At 48.4% G+C, this 19,810-nt stretch overlaps 1 protein-coding gene across 2 annotated transcripts in view; it reads left to right on the top strand.

Annotated features, from left to right (window-relative positions):
- Window positions 1-14,549, top strand: part of AK2 (adenylate kinase 2) — a 120,916-nt gene extending 106,367 nt beyond the window's left edge. The window contains exons 6-7 of one of the 2 annotated variants that reach the window (XM_078680757.1): window positions 11,878-12,073; window positions 13,665-14,549. In XM_078680757.1, coding sequence (XP_078536883.1) covers window positions 11,878-12,073; window positions 13,665-13,672 — 204 coding nt within the window. In that variant the 3' untranslated portion in view covers window positions 13,673-14,549. Of the gene's footprint in view, window positions 1-11,877; window positions 12,216-13,664 lie in introns of those variants that run through there. The other variant, XM_078680756.1, reaches the window with a different exon arrangement.
- Window positions 14,550-19,810: the final 5,261 nt, after the last annotated feature.

The following is a 19,810-nucleotide window of genomic DNA, read 5'->3' as shown; positions in this document are numbered from 1 at the left end:
GTTGGCGTGGTCGTGGCCGGGGCGATGTTCCACAGTGAAGTCCATCCCTTGTAGGGAGATGGACCATCGCAGCAACTTTGGGTTCTCTCCTCGCATCTGCATCAACCACCACAAAGGCCGGTGGTCAGTTTGCACCCGGAAGTGGGTGCCGAAGAGATAGGGTCGGAGTTTCTTGAGGGCCCACACCACGGCGAAGGCCTCCCGTTCAATGGTGCTCCGGCGTTGCTCTCGGGCCAGCAGACGTCGGCTGATGAAGGCCACAGGTTGATCAACTCCTTCGGGGTTGATTTGGGAAAGTACCGCCCAGACACCGTGCTCCGAGGCGTCGGTTTGGACTACGAATTCCCGGCTGTAGTCGGGGGCTTGGAGCACAGGGGCGGTACACATCGCTGTCTTCAGAGTCTCAAAGGCGGCCTGACACTCGGGTGTCCAGTACACCTTCTGTGGCTGCTTCTTGGAAGTGAGTTCGGTGAGGGGGCCCACAATGCTCCCATAATTCTTCACGAAGCGCCGGTAATACCCAGTGAGCCCTAGGAAGGCTCTGACTGCTGTCTGGGTGACCGGGGGCTCCCAGGCCATGATGGCGTCGATCTTGGATTGAAGGGCAGCCACATGGCCGCTCCCCACTTGGTGTCCCTGATAGGTCACGGACTCTTGGCCGATCTGGCACTTGCTTGCTTTTATGGTCAGTCCGGCCCGTCTGAGGGCCGTCAGGACCTCCCAGAGGTGCTGGAGGTGCTCGGCCCAGTGGAGGCTGTACACCGCAATGTCGTCCAGATATGCAGCGCTGAACTCTTCTAGCCCTGCCAGTACCTTATTCACCAGCCTCTGGAAGGTTGCTGGGGCGTTTTTCATCCCGAAGTGGTAGTGGCCATCGGGGGTTGAGAAAGCGGAGCGCTCTTGGGCGCCCGGGGTGAGTCCGATCTGCCAGTAGCCGGAGGTTAGGTCGAATGTGCTCAGGTAGCGGGCCGCCCCCAGGCGGTTGATCAGTTCATCGGCCCGGGGAATGGGGTGGGCATCGGTCTGGGTGACAGCGTTCAGCCCCCGGTAGTCTACACAAAATCGCAGTTCGGGAGTGGCGCCAGGGGCGGCGGCTTTTGGGACCAGGACGACGGGACTGGCCCATGGACTGTCAGAGGGTTCGACCACCCCCAGGGCCAGCATCCTGGAGACCTCCGATTGAATGCAGGTCCGAACTCGGTCGGGAACTCGGTAGGCCCGGTGTCGCACAGGCGGGCTGACACTGGTGTCGACATCGTGGACGCACCACTGGGTGACTCCGGGGGTGAGAGAAAACAAGTCTGCAAATTGACCCAACAGCTTTCGGCAGTCCTGGCGCTGTTCCGGGGTATGGGCGGAGGAGAGGGTGACCCCCCTCTACGAAGCCGTCTTTCTCGGAGGTGCTCAGGAGGTCCGGTAGGGGCTCGGAGTCTTCTTCGGCCCCGCCATCAGCAGACTAAGTTCCGTTCGGACAAAGTGAGGCTTGAGCCTGTTGGTGTGGAGGACCCGGAGGAGGTTCCTGGGGGACTCCATGTACACCAGGTAGGTGACGGGGCTCTTGCGCTCCACCACTTTGAAGGGCCCAGTCCATTTGTCCTGGAGGGCACAGGGTTCGACCGGGGACATGACCCAGACCTGTTGGCCCGGCTCGAACTCAATGGAAGAGGCGTTCTGGTCATACCAGCGTTTCATCTCCTCTTGGCTGGCCTCGAGGTTGGCCTCGGCAAGTTCCCTGAACTTCCGAGTCTACTTTCAGAGGGTCAGGAGGTACCGGTAGACGTCGGGGGGGGGAGCATCTCGGACTGCAACCTCCCAGCCTTCTTTGACCAGGCTGAGGGAACCCCGGACGGGGTGTCCGTACAATAGTTTGAAGGGGCTGAACCCCAGGGACTTCTGAGGGAGGCAGGGCAGCAACACGTCCCATTGGCGTCGCAAGGGCTCTTCCAGGCCCATGATCATCCCCTTGAGGGTTCGATTAAAAGGTTCCACCAGTCCATTCCCTGGGGGTGGTAGGGGGTCGTAAACTTGTACGTGACCCCGCACTGTTGCCACAGGGACTTCATGTATCAGGAAATGAAGTTCGTACCCCGGTCACTGACGACCTCTCGGGGGAAGCCCACCCGGGAGAAGATCCCCATCAGCGCCCGGCCCACCACGGGGGCCGTTACGGTCCGGAAAGGGATGGCTTTGGGATAGCGGGTGGCATGGTCCACCAGGACGAGAATAAACCGATGACCTTGAGAGGTTCGGGGCTCCAGAGGCCCCACAATGTCGATCCCCACCCGCTCGAATGGGGTGTTGACGACTGGGAAGGGTTGAAGAGGGGCCTTGTGCTTCCCTCTGCTCTTCCCGCTGGCTTGGCAGGTTGGGCAAGTCCGGCAGTGATTGTTCACATCATTTCTCATTTTTGGCCAGTAGAAATGGGTCACCAGGCGGCTGTAGGTTTTGTCCTGCCCCAGGTGCCCGGGAGCGGCACATCGTGTGCCAGGTTCAGGAGGAAGTCTCTGAATCGGAGGGGGACCACCAGCACCCGACTGGCCCCCAGTTCGGCAATCTTCTGTTCGCTGTAGAGGAGATCGTTGTCCCAATAGACCCAGTGGGACCCCGAGGGGTCTCCGGCGGCTTGCTGTCGGGTTCCCACGAGGGAGGGACACGCTTTCTGTTCTTGACGGAACTGCTCTTGTGTGGGGCCACCCTCTTGGCGCCATTGGGCTAGTTCCGGGAGGTCGCCGAGCTCGGCAATTTCTTCACGAGTGGGCCCCAGTGGGCCGGGCTCAGGGTCGGCGTCTTCGGGGACGGAGGGCGGCGGAGGTGCGGGCCACTCCGGTTCTTCGGTCGGTGTGGATTCAGTCGGGGCGGTGGCCTGGGCGGCCATGGATCGGGTGGTCACACAGACCCACTCGGGAAGGCCTAGCATCCCCAGATGCTCTTTCCGCTCGATGTGGGCCCAGGGGGAACTTTCTAGGTCGTTCCCGAGGAGGCAGTCCACGGGGACATCGTCCCGGACGGTCACTTTCAGCATCGCCGACACCCCCCTTCCCCCCCCCCCCCCCTTGAAGGGGATTCGGGACATCTGGCACAGGCTCTCTGTATTGTCCGCCGACCGTACTGGACATAGCATATTGGGCAGGATCTGGTCGGGGTCACCAAGTGGCAACGGCGCCCATTAATGGTGACCCACTGACGGTACTTCTGAGTTGCCCGGGATCGGGGCCCGGGGGATCATGTCTCTTTCGCCTAGACATACCAGGGACATGGCGGCGGGCTCCCACTCGGTCTGGTCTTCGTCATAGTTCTCTTCTTCGCCCCTTTCTTCTCCCAGGGCGGCGGCAGCGATCTGGCGGTTTGGAGGACCGGTGGTGCCAGGTCGTTGGTTCAACGGGCAGTGGGGGTCACTGGCATAGTGACCGGGCCGCTGGCATTTGTAACAGGTAGCGTTCGAGCGGGGCCCCGGCCGTGCTGGGGGGGGCCGTTCTTCTGGCCAGGGATGACGAAGTGTGGGTCGGGGGCGGCCCCCGGGGTGGACTCCGGGACGACACCGCGGGGGAGTCTCGGTTCCTGTTCTGGCCTCCTCAGCTGCCTCGCTGGCCGGGGGAGCTCTGGGGGTTTCGGCCGTAATCTCCCATCGAGTTCCGGGGGACCCAGGTGCTCATCCATCGATCGGCCTCGACAGCGAGTTTACGTGGCTCGGTCAGCTTGCTGTCGAGGAGATGTTGTTTGAGTTAGACAAAACAGTTGTTGGAGAGGTGCTCCCATACAATGAGGTTGAACAGTTGCTCGTAGGTGGTGACCTGGCTGCCCTTGCCATCCCTCTAGGGCTCTGCTATAGAAGTTCACGTACTCCACCCACGTAGTACCGGGGATTTTCTTACAGTCTCGGAATCGCTGCCGGTACATCTCGGGGGTGAGTCCATAGCGAGTAAGTAGGGCGTCTTTCATATGTTCGTAAGAGGTCATCTCGGCATCTGGGAGCTCTAGCAGGGTGTCTCTCCCTTTGCTGACAAACTTCCCCCACAAGCCGGCACCCCAGTCTTTTTGGGGTATTCGATGAGAGGCCATGGCTACCTCGTACGCCTTAAACCATTGTTGGATGTCGTCGTTTTTATAGTATTCTTTGACGACATCTTTGGGGATGTGGACCTTCGTGTCCGCAGGAGCAGGTGGGCTTCGGTTCCCGGGGGCGCTGGCCTCACCATGTTTGGCCTTGATCTCAAGTTCTTTTAAGCCACGCTCGTGCTCGAACGTGAGCTTCTTCTCCTTTAAGTCCCTCTGCCTTTGTTTCTCCTCCAGGTCTCCTTGCAGCCGTAGTTGCTCAAGGGCTATCTTTTTCTCGGCCAGCTGTAGTTCTCCGTCCAGACGGAGTCGGGCGAGTTCCAATTCGTGGAGCCGGCTCCTTTCTCGCTCTCAGGCGTTTTCGTGGGAGAGGCCCGCGTCTACGTTGGCATTTCTTTCCTCCGCTGGGGTTGCGATAGTTTCTGGGTGCATGTCTGGGACCGTGTCATTTTCGATCGGGGGTGGCGTCGCTCCTGCCTCCACCCATGCTTGTAGGGCCTGCTGGAAATCGTCCTTGGTGCTTAGTCCAGTGGTAGCGATGCCCAGGTCCTTGCAGAATTGTTTCAATTCTTTGTGGGTATATTCTTCCAACCGTTCCTTCTGGAACTCCGCGGTCGGTCTGGTTTCTTTGGTACTCATGGTTGTGGTGTGTTTCTGTCAGTAGTGGGTGAGTTACTCTCTGTACGATTTGCATCGGCTCGGATCGCACCGCCTGCCACCAATGTTAGAAAGGCGATCCCAGCGGAGGCAGAAGATGTCTGACTGACCACCCCGAGACCCCCCTCTCCTTCTGGAGTTGGCCGAGCGTCGTCGAGAGGCCTCCTTGGCGAGGTTCCTCTCCTAGAATCGTAACAGTCGAGCAATCACACCGCTACAAAGGGACACCGCACAAGAGGTTAGATTTTTAGAGACTTTATCAACAATAAAGGTAGGTTCTCTCAGCATATGTACAAACGGATAGAGGGATCCTTAATGTCTCGGTAACTGTGGGAAGGGGGTAGCTGGACAGTCTTAGTACCAGCCTGGCACGGGGATACCCTACGCACAGCTCTCAATCCTCGAGCTGGGGGGTTCCACAAGGTCGAGCCGCGATGTCGTCAGCAGGGCTCCGAAGATGGCTCAGCGAGGTCGAGCCGCGACAGCGTCAGCAGGGCTTCGAGGATGGTTTAGCGAGGTCGAGCCGCGACAGCGTCAGCAGGGCTCCGAAGATGGTTCGGCGAGGTCGGCCGCGACAGCGTCAGCAAGGCTCCGAAGATGATTCAGCGATGTCGGGCCGTGACAGCGTCAGCAGGGCTCAGAGGATGGTTCAGCGAGGTCGGGCCGCGACAGTGTCAGCAGGGCTCCGATGTTCCGTGAGGGTCTTCTCAGCAAGTAGGGGGGCCACGACCAGGTCAGCAGGGCTCCGAGGTTCCAGGGTTCAAAGTAGTGAGTTCTTCTCTCGGGGTCAGCCGCGATTCCATCAGCAGGGCTCTCGACTCCAGGATACAACTGCCGACCCATCCCAGAGCTGCCCCAGATATAGGTCTGGAGTCCTTTAATGTCTGGACCCTCGCGCCTGGGGGTCAGAGGGGCCGGGATGAGAGTGTCCAGACACCAAGCAGGGGGGTGGAGCCAGCGCCCAGGGAGGCCGGAGGGCGATCGAAACCAGGCGTCCGGGAACGGCTGGAGGGCTATCGAAACTCCCCTCCTCCTTGATCCGTCGAGTGGCCGCTTTACCACCTGGTCGGATCTTGGTGCCTCGATGTCGGGGCTTCGCTGGGGCCGCGGCCGAGGTCGGGCCGAGGCCACGTGGTCCGGACGTGGAAGGCCCAAGATGGAGTCGGGATCTGAGATGGTGGCCCGGGGTAGGGGCTGGGCCAGCAGAGTGGGGCGAGTAGGGGTCGCCGTGTTCCTGAGGGAGAGAGCCGGGGGTCGCCAGGAGTGGCGGCTCTCGTTGAAGGTTGGAGAGGGTAGCTGCAGGGGGGAGGACAGGGGTCGATGCCGTCCATGGCCCGCCATGCGGGAGGAGTGGGACCACGCCACGAGGCCGGGTCCAACAGTTTATTTTTTTCGCTTTTGCTTTGCAAGCTAGCATTGGTATGTATCTTCTGGCACGGACATTTTAATGAGCCTGTTAGTTGTGACATTGATTGTTTTTTTTCTTAGTACTGATCACTTAGTAAGAGAAACTTTGCTGCAAGGATACTGGGACCATCTATGGTTTCTAAATGCCGATCACCTATGGCCACATCCTACACCCCCTTTTTTATTTTTTTAACTTATGACACAGCGTTGAGAGAATGATCCATGTGACACCATCTTGTCTAATATAATTTTCGAGTTCAGTTCACAGTGGCGTCTTATACTTGGATAACAGAACAGGAGCCTAGATTTTGTGAAAAAGCAACATTGAAGTTAAGGAGTAGAAATTGGAAATTAAATCTAAAAAATTACACATTTTACCTTTTTAAGATGGATATCCCTTGTGCTGACCTGTTGGCACTCAGCGGTTATTTAGGTGTCAACGTTTAGAATCCAGTCTCCATATAGAGCCAATTTATCATAATGATTGTAACTGTCTCATCATAATGCAGCAGCACCTTGAAGTATGACTTTTGTACACTTACATTTCGCTACAAAGGGCACTGATACTGTAGCTCTGATGGCAGGTCAACAGTTATTTGTAGGGGTATTTTTTTCCCTCAACTTGTTCTGGATATCTCTCTAATGTAATGCCTTACTTAGGCATAATTGTATACTTTGTTGAATATTTTGTTTCCAGTTCCTTTCAAGACTCGTAGCTCAGATGCCGGGAGGTACAACATGCTTTGTTGACGGGGTGTAAAGGTTCACAAATTTAAATCAGTTTGTTAGTTTTGGTCTGTCCCAACTGCAGAGCCATCTCCAAACCAGGCACTGCCTAGGACATTGTTTCTTGCATTATGATTAGTACAGTAAGAAGTACAGTAATATCAACCGGGGTTTGTCTAGACTGGTTACCAAACTTTTATTTTTGTTGGCTTAAGTTTGCCATGGTATCTGTCTTGAGGCTTGTACCTCTAGCAGAAATTGCAGGCGTTCTACTAGAAGATCATAAAATGTTCCAGAAGTGTAATCACTTTAAAGCGAGTGCCAAACGTGAAGCTTGTGTGAAATGAAGGTTCCCGATTCTTAGTAATTTTACCTTTTTTTCTGTACTGAGTTGTTTCACTATATATAATAACCACTAAAATATTCTCTGCTACCGAAAGAAAACTACTTAACTGTTGCAGTGTTTCACCAGTACTGACATCTTTTTGTAATTTCAATATGTGAGCTTCTCAACAAAGCTCGTCTTATCACCAAGGAAATCCTCCACATAGGAATCCGGGAATGGAGGTCAAAGAGGTGATCATCTTGTGTGTCCTGCTCCTGATTGCTTGATGGGGCTGCACAAATCTTTTTAGGTATCTAGACAGTCCTGAAGTCCTCCAGATGCTGGAATATAAATTCAAGGCAAACTAAATCTGCAGATAATATTCATTCTTATTAATCAAGAGGGGGGGGAGGAAGGAATTGGGATCCTTCAGTTCCCTTCGTTAATGTATAATCTTATCAAAAGAGAAGGATCACTTGTCCTGCATAACAATCGGGTATGCGGAATCGGTTTCTTGTAAGTCACCAGTGGAGGTGCATAACCACTAAACCCAATGATTGTGCCAACACGTGTAAAACAAAGCGGAGAACCAAGATATACCGCTTAAACGTTACCCAAAAAACACTACACGTGAATGAGGGGTTTTTTATTGGGACTTACAAGAAACCGATTCCGCATACCCGATTGTTATGCAGGACAAGTGATCCTTCTCTTTTGATAAGATAATATTCATTCTGCAGAAACCGTGTTACTGCCAAGTTACATTTCATATCGCCTGAAGGTTGCAGAGCCAGTTCATATAGTGTTGTAGAACTGTAAATCCACATTAAATATTGGATGAGCTGTTCTTTTACTGAGCAAGTGGCATCTTAGGCGTTCTCGCTTCACACCTCGCTGTGTTGTAGAAACCTTGTAGGTCTGTGCACTATTGTAGGGACCAGTCCTTCCTCAGTTTATGCATGTAGGTGTTGCGAGGACAATCTTTTTGGTATCTGTTGCTGGAGATGCATGTGCTGTGCATAATCCTGCCATATAGTATTGGTTCGTGGACATCACTAGTTATTTTTGTTCAAACAGGTCTTCTGTCTGTCTTGTGTCTCCTTCCTCAGCACACAATGCATCTGGACAAAGACTTACCCTCAAATTCTTTTTTCCCACTATTGGATTCGGATGTTTAGCTCAAACTCCACAACAGTTTGCAAATGTTCTGTTCCCTGTGGCTCCAGATTTCTGGTAATAGTCAGAACAATCTTCACAGTCCATACCGGTGGCCACTCTTTAGGTTCCAAAATACCCTGGTGTGGTTCCCTTCCTGAACAAAAATCATTTTAAGAGGCCCTGTTTGAGGTGTGGGAGTGATTGGAGAAAATGCCCTCCCGGTTTTGCCCAATGTATAATGCCAAGTACATGTGGTCCAATCAACACAGATTATGCGACCTCTGCCTGTCTCTAGAGCATGAGCCTGCCAGGCTTAAAAAAAATAAGATCCTTTGGTACAGACAAGTTTGCTGCTGGGCTCACCATTGCATGTAGCATCTGGATCCGACTTCTATATCGGCCATCTTCAAGGACATCAGTGATGCAGAATAAGAAGGCAGGGACCCATTAGGCCCAAGGTCAAGCCAAAGACAAGTGTTTGTGAATGGTCGGCTGCGAAACACGACACGTGAATGCAAGGTGCAAATCTTAGGCATGACCTAATTTGAAGGTATCCTGTAGGATATGTTGATATTAAAACCGAAGGAATGAGGTTGTCATATTTTAAGAGATCATTCCATTAATAAGAAACTAGAATAACAGTGCATCAAGGACTTGTGACATTGTATCTTAACCATTGTTGAATTCGAGAATTTTTGTGACTACGAAGCTAGCTTTCTTTCTTGTTCCCTTTTCATCTAAGTCCTAAGAAGTGGTTGTTGTGCCCTGAAACACATGTTGGCTGTGTCTGTATATCAAGCATTAGCTCGTGGCTGTATCTGTCTATGAAGAATGAACTCACAAGACTTTAATTTCTCTTCTCAAGAAAAAATATGTTGCCTTTTGCATAGAGTTAACAATGTGAAGTATTTCTGTGAATGAAAATAGTCTGTATGGAGAATATAAAGGAGTCACTTGTAGGAAGATTATATTTGGGAGAACATTTCATAATAAAGTACATTTGTGTAACTAGCAAAGTTTTATGAATTAATATGTAATAAGCAGACTATGGCTCCGCACTAACTTGTGTATTCGATTTATGTAACTTACCTTCCTGGTGGGTTACTGACACAGTGATTAGTTGCCGAGTGCAGAGCCATATACATCTGCAACCCATAAGATAAGGCCGGCCAAAGGAATATACAAGGTTTTCAGCTTGGAGGGTTCTGACTTCGAGGAAGAGACCATGTTTCCCCAACCAATCCAAGGACCCAGGATAAAGACTACCCCTAGTCCTCGAATGCGCCCACTCCGAGGATGAAACGTCTGGTGGTTGGCTGCTGAATAGGTTTCACCAGGAGGCAGAGCACCAATCATGAAGGAGTCTGCATCTAATGCAGAGATAAGCCACCAAAGGATTCAACCTTTTGGTGCGGCTTCTGCCTCCCGGGCCTTAAATCCAAGAGACCCTCCTCTGCTTCAGGAAATATTTCTGTGAAGAGCATCAAGCCTCTGCACCAGCTTATACCCGCTTGTGCCACAGTCTGATCAAATCACTCCAAGTCGGCTCCGAAAAACCTCTACACTGAACTCTGAGAAGAGTGAACCCTCTGATCCATAGAGCTCCTAATGTTGTCTGATATTAAGCAGCATAAGATCTATATGCAAGCCGCCACAGGGAAGATCATTGGGGGTCCACCTCCTCTTGTTGACCCACACACAAATCTAGCACTAGGTAGGAAGATGAAGCTCCCTTTTCAGGAGCATATATGCGAAATAATCCAGTTCTATCCATTCCCCTGAAAGAATAGGGATAAGCCCACTAGCCCTCCACCATTCATGCGTCTGCACCAGCCAGGGGGAAACAACCAAAATTATAAGTCACTCCAACTATAATTGCCGGGACGTCCCCAAGAACCACGCTGATTTTCAGCAGTGTTGCGGCAGGGACGATACGCAGTGACTTAGAGTGGTCGCTTTCTTTCTGCTAATAGACGGTGGACCCAGAATACATACAGGCCATCACCGTCCCTACAGGATAACCTTTATGTGGCCAGTATACATTTATATATCCTTTTTATGCAATAATACCTCCACAGTGACTTATAATTAAGATCCCGATGAATGCGCCTGAACCCCTTTTGAGGTCAATTATGGACAGAAACATGCTGACCATTTACAGGGGTATGTATATTTGTTTGCAATCCCCCCGTCCCCGCTTTTTAATTCTGTCCTAGGGGACAACTGAATAAAGTAGATTTAGCCTTCTGGATTTAGTTTTAATCATGTTGGTTCCATAAATTTTTGCACTCTGCCCCTCACCCTATTAAATGGCTCATCTCTAAAAACACCTCCGCTCCTCCCTTCGGGAAGTTGTAGCCCACACCTGGTACCTTGCTGTCCGGGTGTGAGGAGGAAACCCAATGAATCAAGCATGTCTTCTTCGAGTGAGTGAGCATTTTCATCCTAAAAAGCTTTCTTCAGATACCACAGCATTCATACACATATATACACACAATATGTGTTAATTCGTAGTGAACTCGTTTTATTCTTCGTATTTAACCAGGCATACTTTTTGTGATTTTGATTGTTAGATACATATATAAAACTTTATGAAATAAAAAATAAAAATACACAGGTGTTATGGTAGAGAAAGGCATATATTGGGCACATTGTACGCCTATAAGTGGCTTCCATGGCGTTCTTGGGAAATACTTCAGTAGCAAACGCATGTAAATCTACATTGTCAACACCACACATGTATACCAAGTATTACTGTGTGGATATTCAAACACACCAAGAGGCTTAGGTCTTAAAAAAAATAGTTTCCAAGATCCTTATTAAGTCACTGGAAATTACTTTTAGGTACTGCTGTATATTCTATGCAGAGCACGTGCATCTACAGCAACACATACTAGAAACAGAAAGTTACTTACCCTGTGACCATCTGTATGTGCCACAACCTCCCCCCCTCTCCCCCCCAAGCAAGCAATGAATCGGATTGTTGTTGCCACTTAATGTTACTACTTGCAATGCACATTACACTTGTTCTGCCTGTTTCAGTATGCTCCACTGAAACTGTTCACACAATGGAGAAAAACAGTATGAGATGGAGTATTTAACCTGGTGCCTTGTGACCTAAGGGAGGCAGGGGGAAGGTGACCACAAGTTGTCTAAACGGTAGACTTCAAACAAAAATAGCTTGTCATGTCTGCAATTAAACACTGAATGGCAGGAGTATGCAATGCATGTGAATACCCAGTACTGCAAGCACCAGACAAAGGACTACATGAGACATGTCAAATGTACTATGTTGTAGTGGTGGACAGTCCCTCAGTAGGCGTGAGCAGTGCTGCAGAGGTGGTTCCTTCTTTAGACTTCTCCATAGTTGGAGGGATTGAACTTCATTACTGTTGTGCAGCGTTGTGGTGACAGAACTCACCTTGACGTGTTGTACAAGCTGTTCTTGTTTAAAACTGTACATTTGCCAAATGACATAGGAGTGGATTATTTTTCTGTTCGTGTAGAACATGTGCTGATACTACAACTCCCCTTTTTCTCTTCCCTCACAGGTTACTGGGGAGCCATTAATTCGCCGCTCAGATGATAATGAGACGACTCTTAAGTCTCGCCTCATTGCCTACCATACGATGACAACGCCTCTGGTGGAATACTACAGCAGACGGGGAATCCACACAGACGTGGATGCCTCCCAGACCCCGGATGTAGTTTTTGCCAGCATCCTTGCTGCATTCTCCAAAGCAAAATGTAAAGACCTGGTCATCTTTATTTAATAAGCATACTCCTCTTGGGGGTATGACTGGGAGGGGAAAAGGAGAAAATCCTGGTTCAAGCCTGGGGTGACCGCACTGTGCTCTATAAAGAATATATTAAAATCCCGTTGACGGAACCCACTGTAATGGATGTGTATGGATTTGTGAGAGTTTCCATAGCATGTGTATTGACTGTGGCATAGCTGCATCGAGTTGTACAGTCTTTAAGTGAGAGCTGACGTGTGAAACTTCTGAACGTGACCAGAAATGTACAGTGTTTCAAGGAGAACTAAAAAAACCTGTCTTCTGCAAGTGATTGTGCAGAGCCGGCAGTGTCTGCACATTGGAGCGGAGGGGATGGCTCTGATCTGCGAATACTTGGGCTGCAGTTACCATGTAGCACTTAAGCTGCTCTCTCCTTGTTTCTCCTCTTCTCCCCAGCCAGCGTTTTCCTTGCCACTGAAGCACCATAGTCTCGTAGGGGTTGTGAAAGGCTTGACATTTGGCTCATTTTGTGGGCCCTTTAAGGTTTTTTCAGTTCTGCTCTCTGAGCAGTGACCACATTCTAGTAACCTGGCTATTCAGACATAGCAATAATGCTCCATATTTGACTGCTCACTCTTATTGGGCTACAGCAGACTTCTGCAGCTCTGAAAGTCAGACCACTCAGGAACTGGCCGCTTGGTACCCGTTCCCCCAGTAATGCAAGTGTGTTAAAGGCTTTCTTGGAACCAAGGCCAATGGGGCATAACATGGCTTTCAGTAGTGTAACTCTCATTTTCGCTATTCAGTTTGCCTTGGATATTTTTTTCTTGTACTGCATGGAATTTGGTGCTGTTATCTTACTATCTTGAACTTCTGGTTCTGTCTCTTTTCCAGCATTCGCTTGATTGTGCTTTCTGTTACAATTCTCAGCTTGGAGTCTCTGGTCCTCTGCATTGTTAAATGCTTGATTATGCATTGCCGTCCTTTTCTTGTAAGCTTCACTAGTATGTTCTCTCTATTGCGTGTGATAGCTTGCTCAGGCACTGCTTAGCTTTTCTGGCATGTACAGTCTTGTATGCTGCACAATTGCTCACTTAAGCTGTATCTAGGAATCATCGGCATTTGCTCTGACTCATTGTCTCCGTCATTGCTTGCTATCACAAAATACTTGGTGCCCTTCATTTATGGTTGGTCTCAACTGGAAATTCCTAGCTCTTTTCTGCATGGTTTCCTATACTGCCAGAGTTAACTGATCGGTGTCATCTGCGCTTATTCTATGACTATCTTTTATTAGTTCTTGTCCTTGGTTATTTGATTTGTCAGCACTGTCCTTCCCTTGCCTGATTGCTTGCTCTGTCACTGTTCATTGCTAGGTATAACCGTCACTTGTACTTTTCACTGTGGCTTGCTGTTTGTCTCTCCTAGCAATTATTAGCACTTCTGATTCCATCCTCTGTGGGTTTACTTGCTCTGTCATTGGCCATCATTATGTTTCACTGCTACTTTTTGCTCTGTTCTCTGCATGATTGCCAGCTTTTGCCATGAATTGCATTCATATAGAAAGTCATGTCTATGTTTTTTTTATTTTATTTTAATTTCAGCTAACTGAACGTTACAACCATCCAAGACGTTTGTGTTCCCTGCAGGCTCAAAGATCTGAGCCCCCTCCGAATCCTGGTGGAGAGCTTCTGTAGGGGTGACTGGCCAGCTTTTTTCTTTTGTTCAATCAATTAGGTGCTGACAGAAGTACATTTGAACATCCATGCCCTGATGACCTGTGGTACTGCTCTGTAAGCCGCAACGTGTTCTGAAACTCCCTCATCGCAATGTGACTGGCCTCTGAAGCTCCCATAACCTTCCTCCTTTGTGAAATCATTTGACTTTTGGGATGAGATCAATTAATTATAGGTGCCTGGTCTTCCGTTTAAATGATGTCTTAACATTGAGTGTGATTGGGATCATTTACTGAGTAGACCTGTACAGATGCATGGCCTCTCATGCTTTCAGCTCTGCATGGACCTTAAAAGTGCAATCAAGCAAAATATGATCACAGAGACCTTGGTGCCTGCAAATACCAAAGGCTTGAAAGATGGACTCCGGTGGCTCTTCCTTTATGAGGATATTAGCTATGTGCATATGGCTTCCAAATCCTACCACTGGAAATTATATTCAAATATTTAAACTGTGCAGCTGCTGACTGTTTCAATTCAAAAAGGAATCAAATCGAACTGCTCCTGAAATTGATTTTTATACTCCTTGAATGTACCTGCTTTGAAAAAAATGTGAGGTTCGGTGTCTCTTGGGTGACCTTGGCACTCTTCTTTCAGCCTGCTCAGAAGTTGAGTCCTGGATCAAGCAGTCTGAAGTTTACATGATATTGAATTGATACTTGAACATATTTCATTCTTAACAGTTGCCTTCTATTGCATTCACCAAAGTGCCTTGTGTAGTCTGGAGCAATAAATGTCCTGCAGGTTTTCCATCTACACAATTGTCATGTTTTTGGGGAAGTGGAGTAATTTCCTTGTCACTTATGATTAGTCTACTGCTAGTAGACTTTAGCCCGATAGGTAACCAAGTTGGGTGCAACGCACAACCAATTCTTCTTTTTTTTGTAGTAGAGATATATAACCTACCTAGAAAAAATTAAATCTGGGGCTATCCTTGCTGCTGACTTTGTAGCTTGCTCACATTCGCCCACAAGGAGAAAAAGTACCCTTTTTTGCGCCGGACACTTGTTCGCCTGCACCTGAATTAGCAGGTATTTATTGGTTTGTTAATGCTACTTAAAAACGCCCAATTCCAATGGGAACTGCCATTCTCCAGTGTCTCCAAGAGGAGCCCAGTGCCCTTCAAAGAAGGAGCTAACATTCTAGGAGGAGCCTGCATGAGAGCCCACAACACTGCCATGGTTACAAAGCACCAGGACAGGGATATTAGTCCTCTACCACCTTATCTCTGCTCTCCACCACGTATCCCTGCTCTCCACCACCTCATCCCTGTTCTCCACCACCTCATCCTGATCCTCCTCCTCCACCTCTAGCCGGTGCGGAGGTGGGGGGGGGGGCAGCCATTGGATGACTAGGAAGTCGACCCTTAGGGGATACGACTCGGACCTCTACTCTGTCAAACCACCCCCTCCTTACGATACCACCTCTTACACCTCAACGTCATTGTCAGAATGCTGCCCACCACTCCGGGTTTGGGTCAGTTCCTCCACATGCTGAAACACCTTCTTGAAACCGCACCTGAGACTTTCAAAGAGGCTGTGGAAGGCCAGGGTGGGAAACCCGAAGAAATGAGGGGGGTTGTTCGTGTGTGAGAGGGTCGTAGACAAGTTGCAAGGTTCCCAAATGCTTTATTCAGCAAATAACAGTAGCAGCATGCATCTTTAGAATTACATCCTGACGCATTTCAGATCATCTGCGAGTTTTGTTCACAGATGTAAGCAGGTTGCCAAAATTAAATGACCACCAAGTGAATGCAGGTTTTATTTCACGCTCAGTAGTCCTTTGAAAAATATATCCTGCATCATTCACCATAAATTAAATATTCAATCTTCCACACAGCAAGCAGTGTCCAAAATGTCCAGGTAAAGTACCATCCAAAAACTGGAGTTGCATTGTAAAATAAGGTGCGGCAATGCTGGCAGTTTTAATTGACTACACACATTTTTAAATGTCAATTTCGTTTTTATGCGCACTTTGATGCCACTTAAAATATAAAATATTGCTGACCAAAAGGTACCTGAGACTTAAGAAGAGGCATACCCATCTTCTCTCCCGTACTTGCCTCGTATATTCAAATGCTGGGAAAATGCTCTAGATAATACTAAGGCAAGCGGGTTGTTATGTTTGATGTATTTTATAAAGCGCGCAGCTATTCAATTGAGTGTCCCGGCGCTGGGAGTGATGACAGTTTATCGCTGTGCGGTAGTAACCTGAACTGAGCGTTCTAGCTGAAACAACCAAGTTTTCAGTGATTTCCTGAATGCCTGACGATCCTGCGTCATCCTTAATTCCACTGACGAGTTATTCCAGTTTCGCCACTTGCACCTGGAAGGAGCGTCCCCCAATCCGTGCTCGAAAGTATCTGGGGGTTCGTGCCATTTGAAGTGCTGAAGACCTAAGTGTGCGATGAGGGTGGTAGAATTGGGCTCTCTTCGCAATGTACTCTGCACCAATGCCGTGGAGAGCCTTAATAGCTAGAACCATGGCCTTAAATTGGATCCTCTTGCTGGCGGTCCTTTAAAAACAAGGTAAACCAGTTTAATACCGTGCCCCCAAACCCGCACTCCCAAAGTCTCAGCAGTAGCCTGTTGGGGACGGTATCAAAGGCCGCAGATAAATCCAGAAATAGTACGGCCTTGCCGCCCTTATCCACTACCTCCTTTATGGCTTCCGCTACTTCAAGCAGCGCTGTCTCCGTGCTGAAATTTGCCCTGAATTCCGACTGACTCTGGTGAAGTAGTGTGTTGGTTTCGACAAATGCTGTGGTAGCATGATTCACCGCTTATTCCAGGGCCTTGGAAAAGAAAGGGAGAAGCGATATAGGCCTGTAATTAGAGGCTAACTCTGGGTCTAGTGTTGATTTTTTAAAATAGGGGTAACATTTGAACTCTTTTCCACCTATCTGGGACCTGATCAGTCTCCAGAGAGAGATTGAGGATCTGGTTGACCACTGGATTAATAATCTCCGCTATTGATGCCAGAATGGAGGCAGGGCATGGATCAGAGGGAGAGCCAGATTTGAGACCTTTCATTTTATCTAAGGATTTTTCCATGGACCACTTTCTCAGAGCGTCAAAGGTATTGTTAGATAGGACTCCTAGCTTCTTTTAATCTTGTTCTGAAAATATGATGCCATGCGGCCAGTCCATGCCTCAGTAGGGATGAGTGGCTTGGCTGCTGCGGCCGGGGAGGAGAAGTCATTAGCTATTTTAAAGATTTCCTTATTTTTGTTTGTTGCAAGTTCAATTTTGGCAGCAAGAAAAGATTTTTTTGCCTCTATAACTTGTTTGTAATAGGCCTTCGGTGCCTGTTTTATAAATCATTTTGTCATTGGGTTCAAAATGCTTTAGCCAGGTCCTTTCTAGGTGTTTACCGATCCTCTTCCTATCTTTAAGGACAGTAGTGAACCACGGCGCTGAGGCCGGTCAGTCCTCCCGAGACGAGAGTGCAAGTTCCAAGGCCCGGAGCTGGAGCCAGTTGTCCAGGCCCTCGGCATCCGCCTCTAGATCACCATTAAGAGAGATCGAATGCTTATTGATTGCATTATTTAATGCCATGGGAGTAATTGGGTAAAAAGGTCTGAAATTGCTATTCTTGGGCTTCCCGGAGGCCTTGGAAGGATTTAATTCTTCATTGAAAAGTTCAGGAGGAAGTGGTCAGACCACACAAGGGGGAGTGATTGGCTCATTCCTATCTTGACCGTGGAGATCTGATCTAAGGTATGGCCCTTATGAGTGGGGGACTGTACATAAGGGGCCAGTTCACAGGGCTCCAACAAAATGGGAAAGGATCACCAGTCCATCCAATCGAACTGAGCGTCGGAGCCAAGTTTCCCAAATGATTTATTTAATAAATAACAGTGACAGCATGCATCTTTTGAATGCCTTTCCTGATGTTTCAGCTCATCTGCGAGCCTTGTTCACAGGTGTAAGCAGGTTACCGAAATGAAATACCCAATTGAATGCAGGTCTAATATCGCGCTCAGTCGCCCTTTGAAAAATACAATCCCCAGCATGATAAATATAGTGTGTTCGAGGCATGTGTGCTGTAGATACATATGTTATGCATAATCATGCCATCTGCTTTAGTCCTGATGTTTGCAAGTTTGTTTTCTTCGAAGAAGTCTTTTCCAGTCACGAGGCAAAATGACTCCTTTTGGTGATACTGCACATGGGCATCGAGTCCATTGTTAGATTGTTTTCTTTCCGCCATCAGGTTCGGAAATGTTTTGCTGTGCTCCAATTCGAAACTGCCAATTGGGATCCCTTCTGTGCGCAATTTACTCTACACTCGTCGGTATTGTTTTTAATCGGGTCTTCCACCTTTTCCTGTCAAAATGTATGAAAACTTTATCTAGATCGAAAAACTATAACCGTGGCATTCTGGCCCACCTCTTTCCTTGGTCGGCTTCTACTTCAAGAACCAGCATCCTGCCTTTCGTTGATGGAACGTACATCATTTCAGTTCTGTCCTCGATGCATTCCAGATATCCGCGTACTGACAAGCATAAGGTCTTCAACCTCTTTCTCTACCCAGAACATAAGGAGGAAGACTGCTTGTCGGTCGTTCCAATCCAAGAACACACCACGCGACCGACTAGCTCTATGGAGAGACATAGAAAGACCAGGTATTGAGAACACGCCTGATATCTTTGGTGAAGATATTGAGCGAGAGGAAATGGCAGCAGAACAAGAGACCTTCTCTCCCCAGGACTCTGATTCTGATTCGGAAATCAAACTAGAGTCCCAAGACGTTCCGAATGGACAGGGTGCCGTGAGTACCAAAGCCCCTTTGCCCACCAAACCTACTCCAACAAAAGGGTATTGGGGCAGCACTGCCAACAGGTCATGGTCAGTGCAGAGATGACATCCCTTCGGATGTGTAACGTCTCGGATCGAAAGAGAAAAACCCCAAATCCAGGTTGGTGCCGAAACAAAAAAAAAAGCACCTTTACAACTACCAGAAACGAACTTCGAAAAAATGAAGGAAAAGCTGGATCCCAAATCGAAAATTCACAAATCCCGATACTGGTCACATAACCGCAAAACCAGTAATACCTTCAAAAAGGAAATCCGACACCGAATACAAAATTTCTCTCAATAATAAAAGGATATAGGGCCTAGCACTATTCATATTCCCCAAACCCCTCCACCATCATCAGCAATACCCACATTACCACATACAGATCCTCTTCACATTACACCATCAGGTTCTCCTAATACAAATCCTGATCTAGAAGAGGATGATGACTATTTTAATCAGCCACAACCCTGGCATGACTATAACATAGATCCACCTCAAGATACAGACACAGATCTATACCCGGCAAAACCATCCCCTCCTGATGATACTGCATATCAGGAATTAATTGCCAGAGCAGCTAATTACCACGAATTACCTTTACAAAAAAACACTGGAGGAAGACTTTCTATTTGAAACATTAGGGAAAACACACAGAACAACACAAATGTTGCCTATACATAAAGTTATGTTGAGACATACTAATTATATCTTTAAAGACCCAGTTAGGGCACGTCTATTAACACCTAGAGGGAACAAAAAGTATAAACCACCCCTCCATCTAACCTTATTTTCAGTAGAGGTCAGTTGCCTTTGGATTCATTAATGGTCTCTAATTCTCGTATAAGGGCAAATTCACAAACATCAGGGGAAGCACCACCTCCAGATAGAGTCCAAACTCAAATGAATCGGTGAAAAAGAGTGGCTGCTCAATCAGCCACCGGTTGGCGTATAGCTAATGTACAGGTTCTCTTGTCCAGGTACGATAGAGCTCACTGAGATTAGATGGAAGAATTATTAAAATATTTCCCAGAAGAACACAAAAAGAGGGGAAACGTATTTCTCATTCTTCTATCAGGTATGCAGCAGATACTGCAGCTAGAGGAATCAACACTAGCATTATGCTTAGGGGACAGGCATTGCTTCGAATTTCTGGATTCAAACCAGAAGTGCAACAAACCATTCTTAATGCACCTCTTGATAAAGAACACCTTTTT

Source organism: Lissotriton helveticus, chromosome 3_1, assembly GCF_964261635.1.
Source record: "Lissotriton helveticus chromosome 3_1, aLisHel1.1, whole genome shotgun sequence".
NCBI lineage: Eukaryota > Metazoa > Chordata > Amphibia > Caudata > Salamandridae > Lissotriton > Lissotriton helveticus.
The sequence above is the reverse complement of the archived record's forward strand: the minus strand, read 5'-3'. Positions and strand labels throughout refer to the sequence as shown.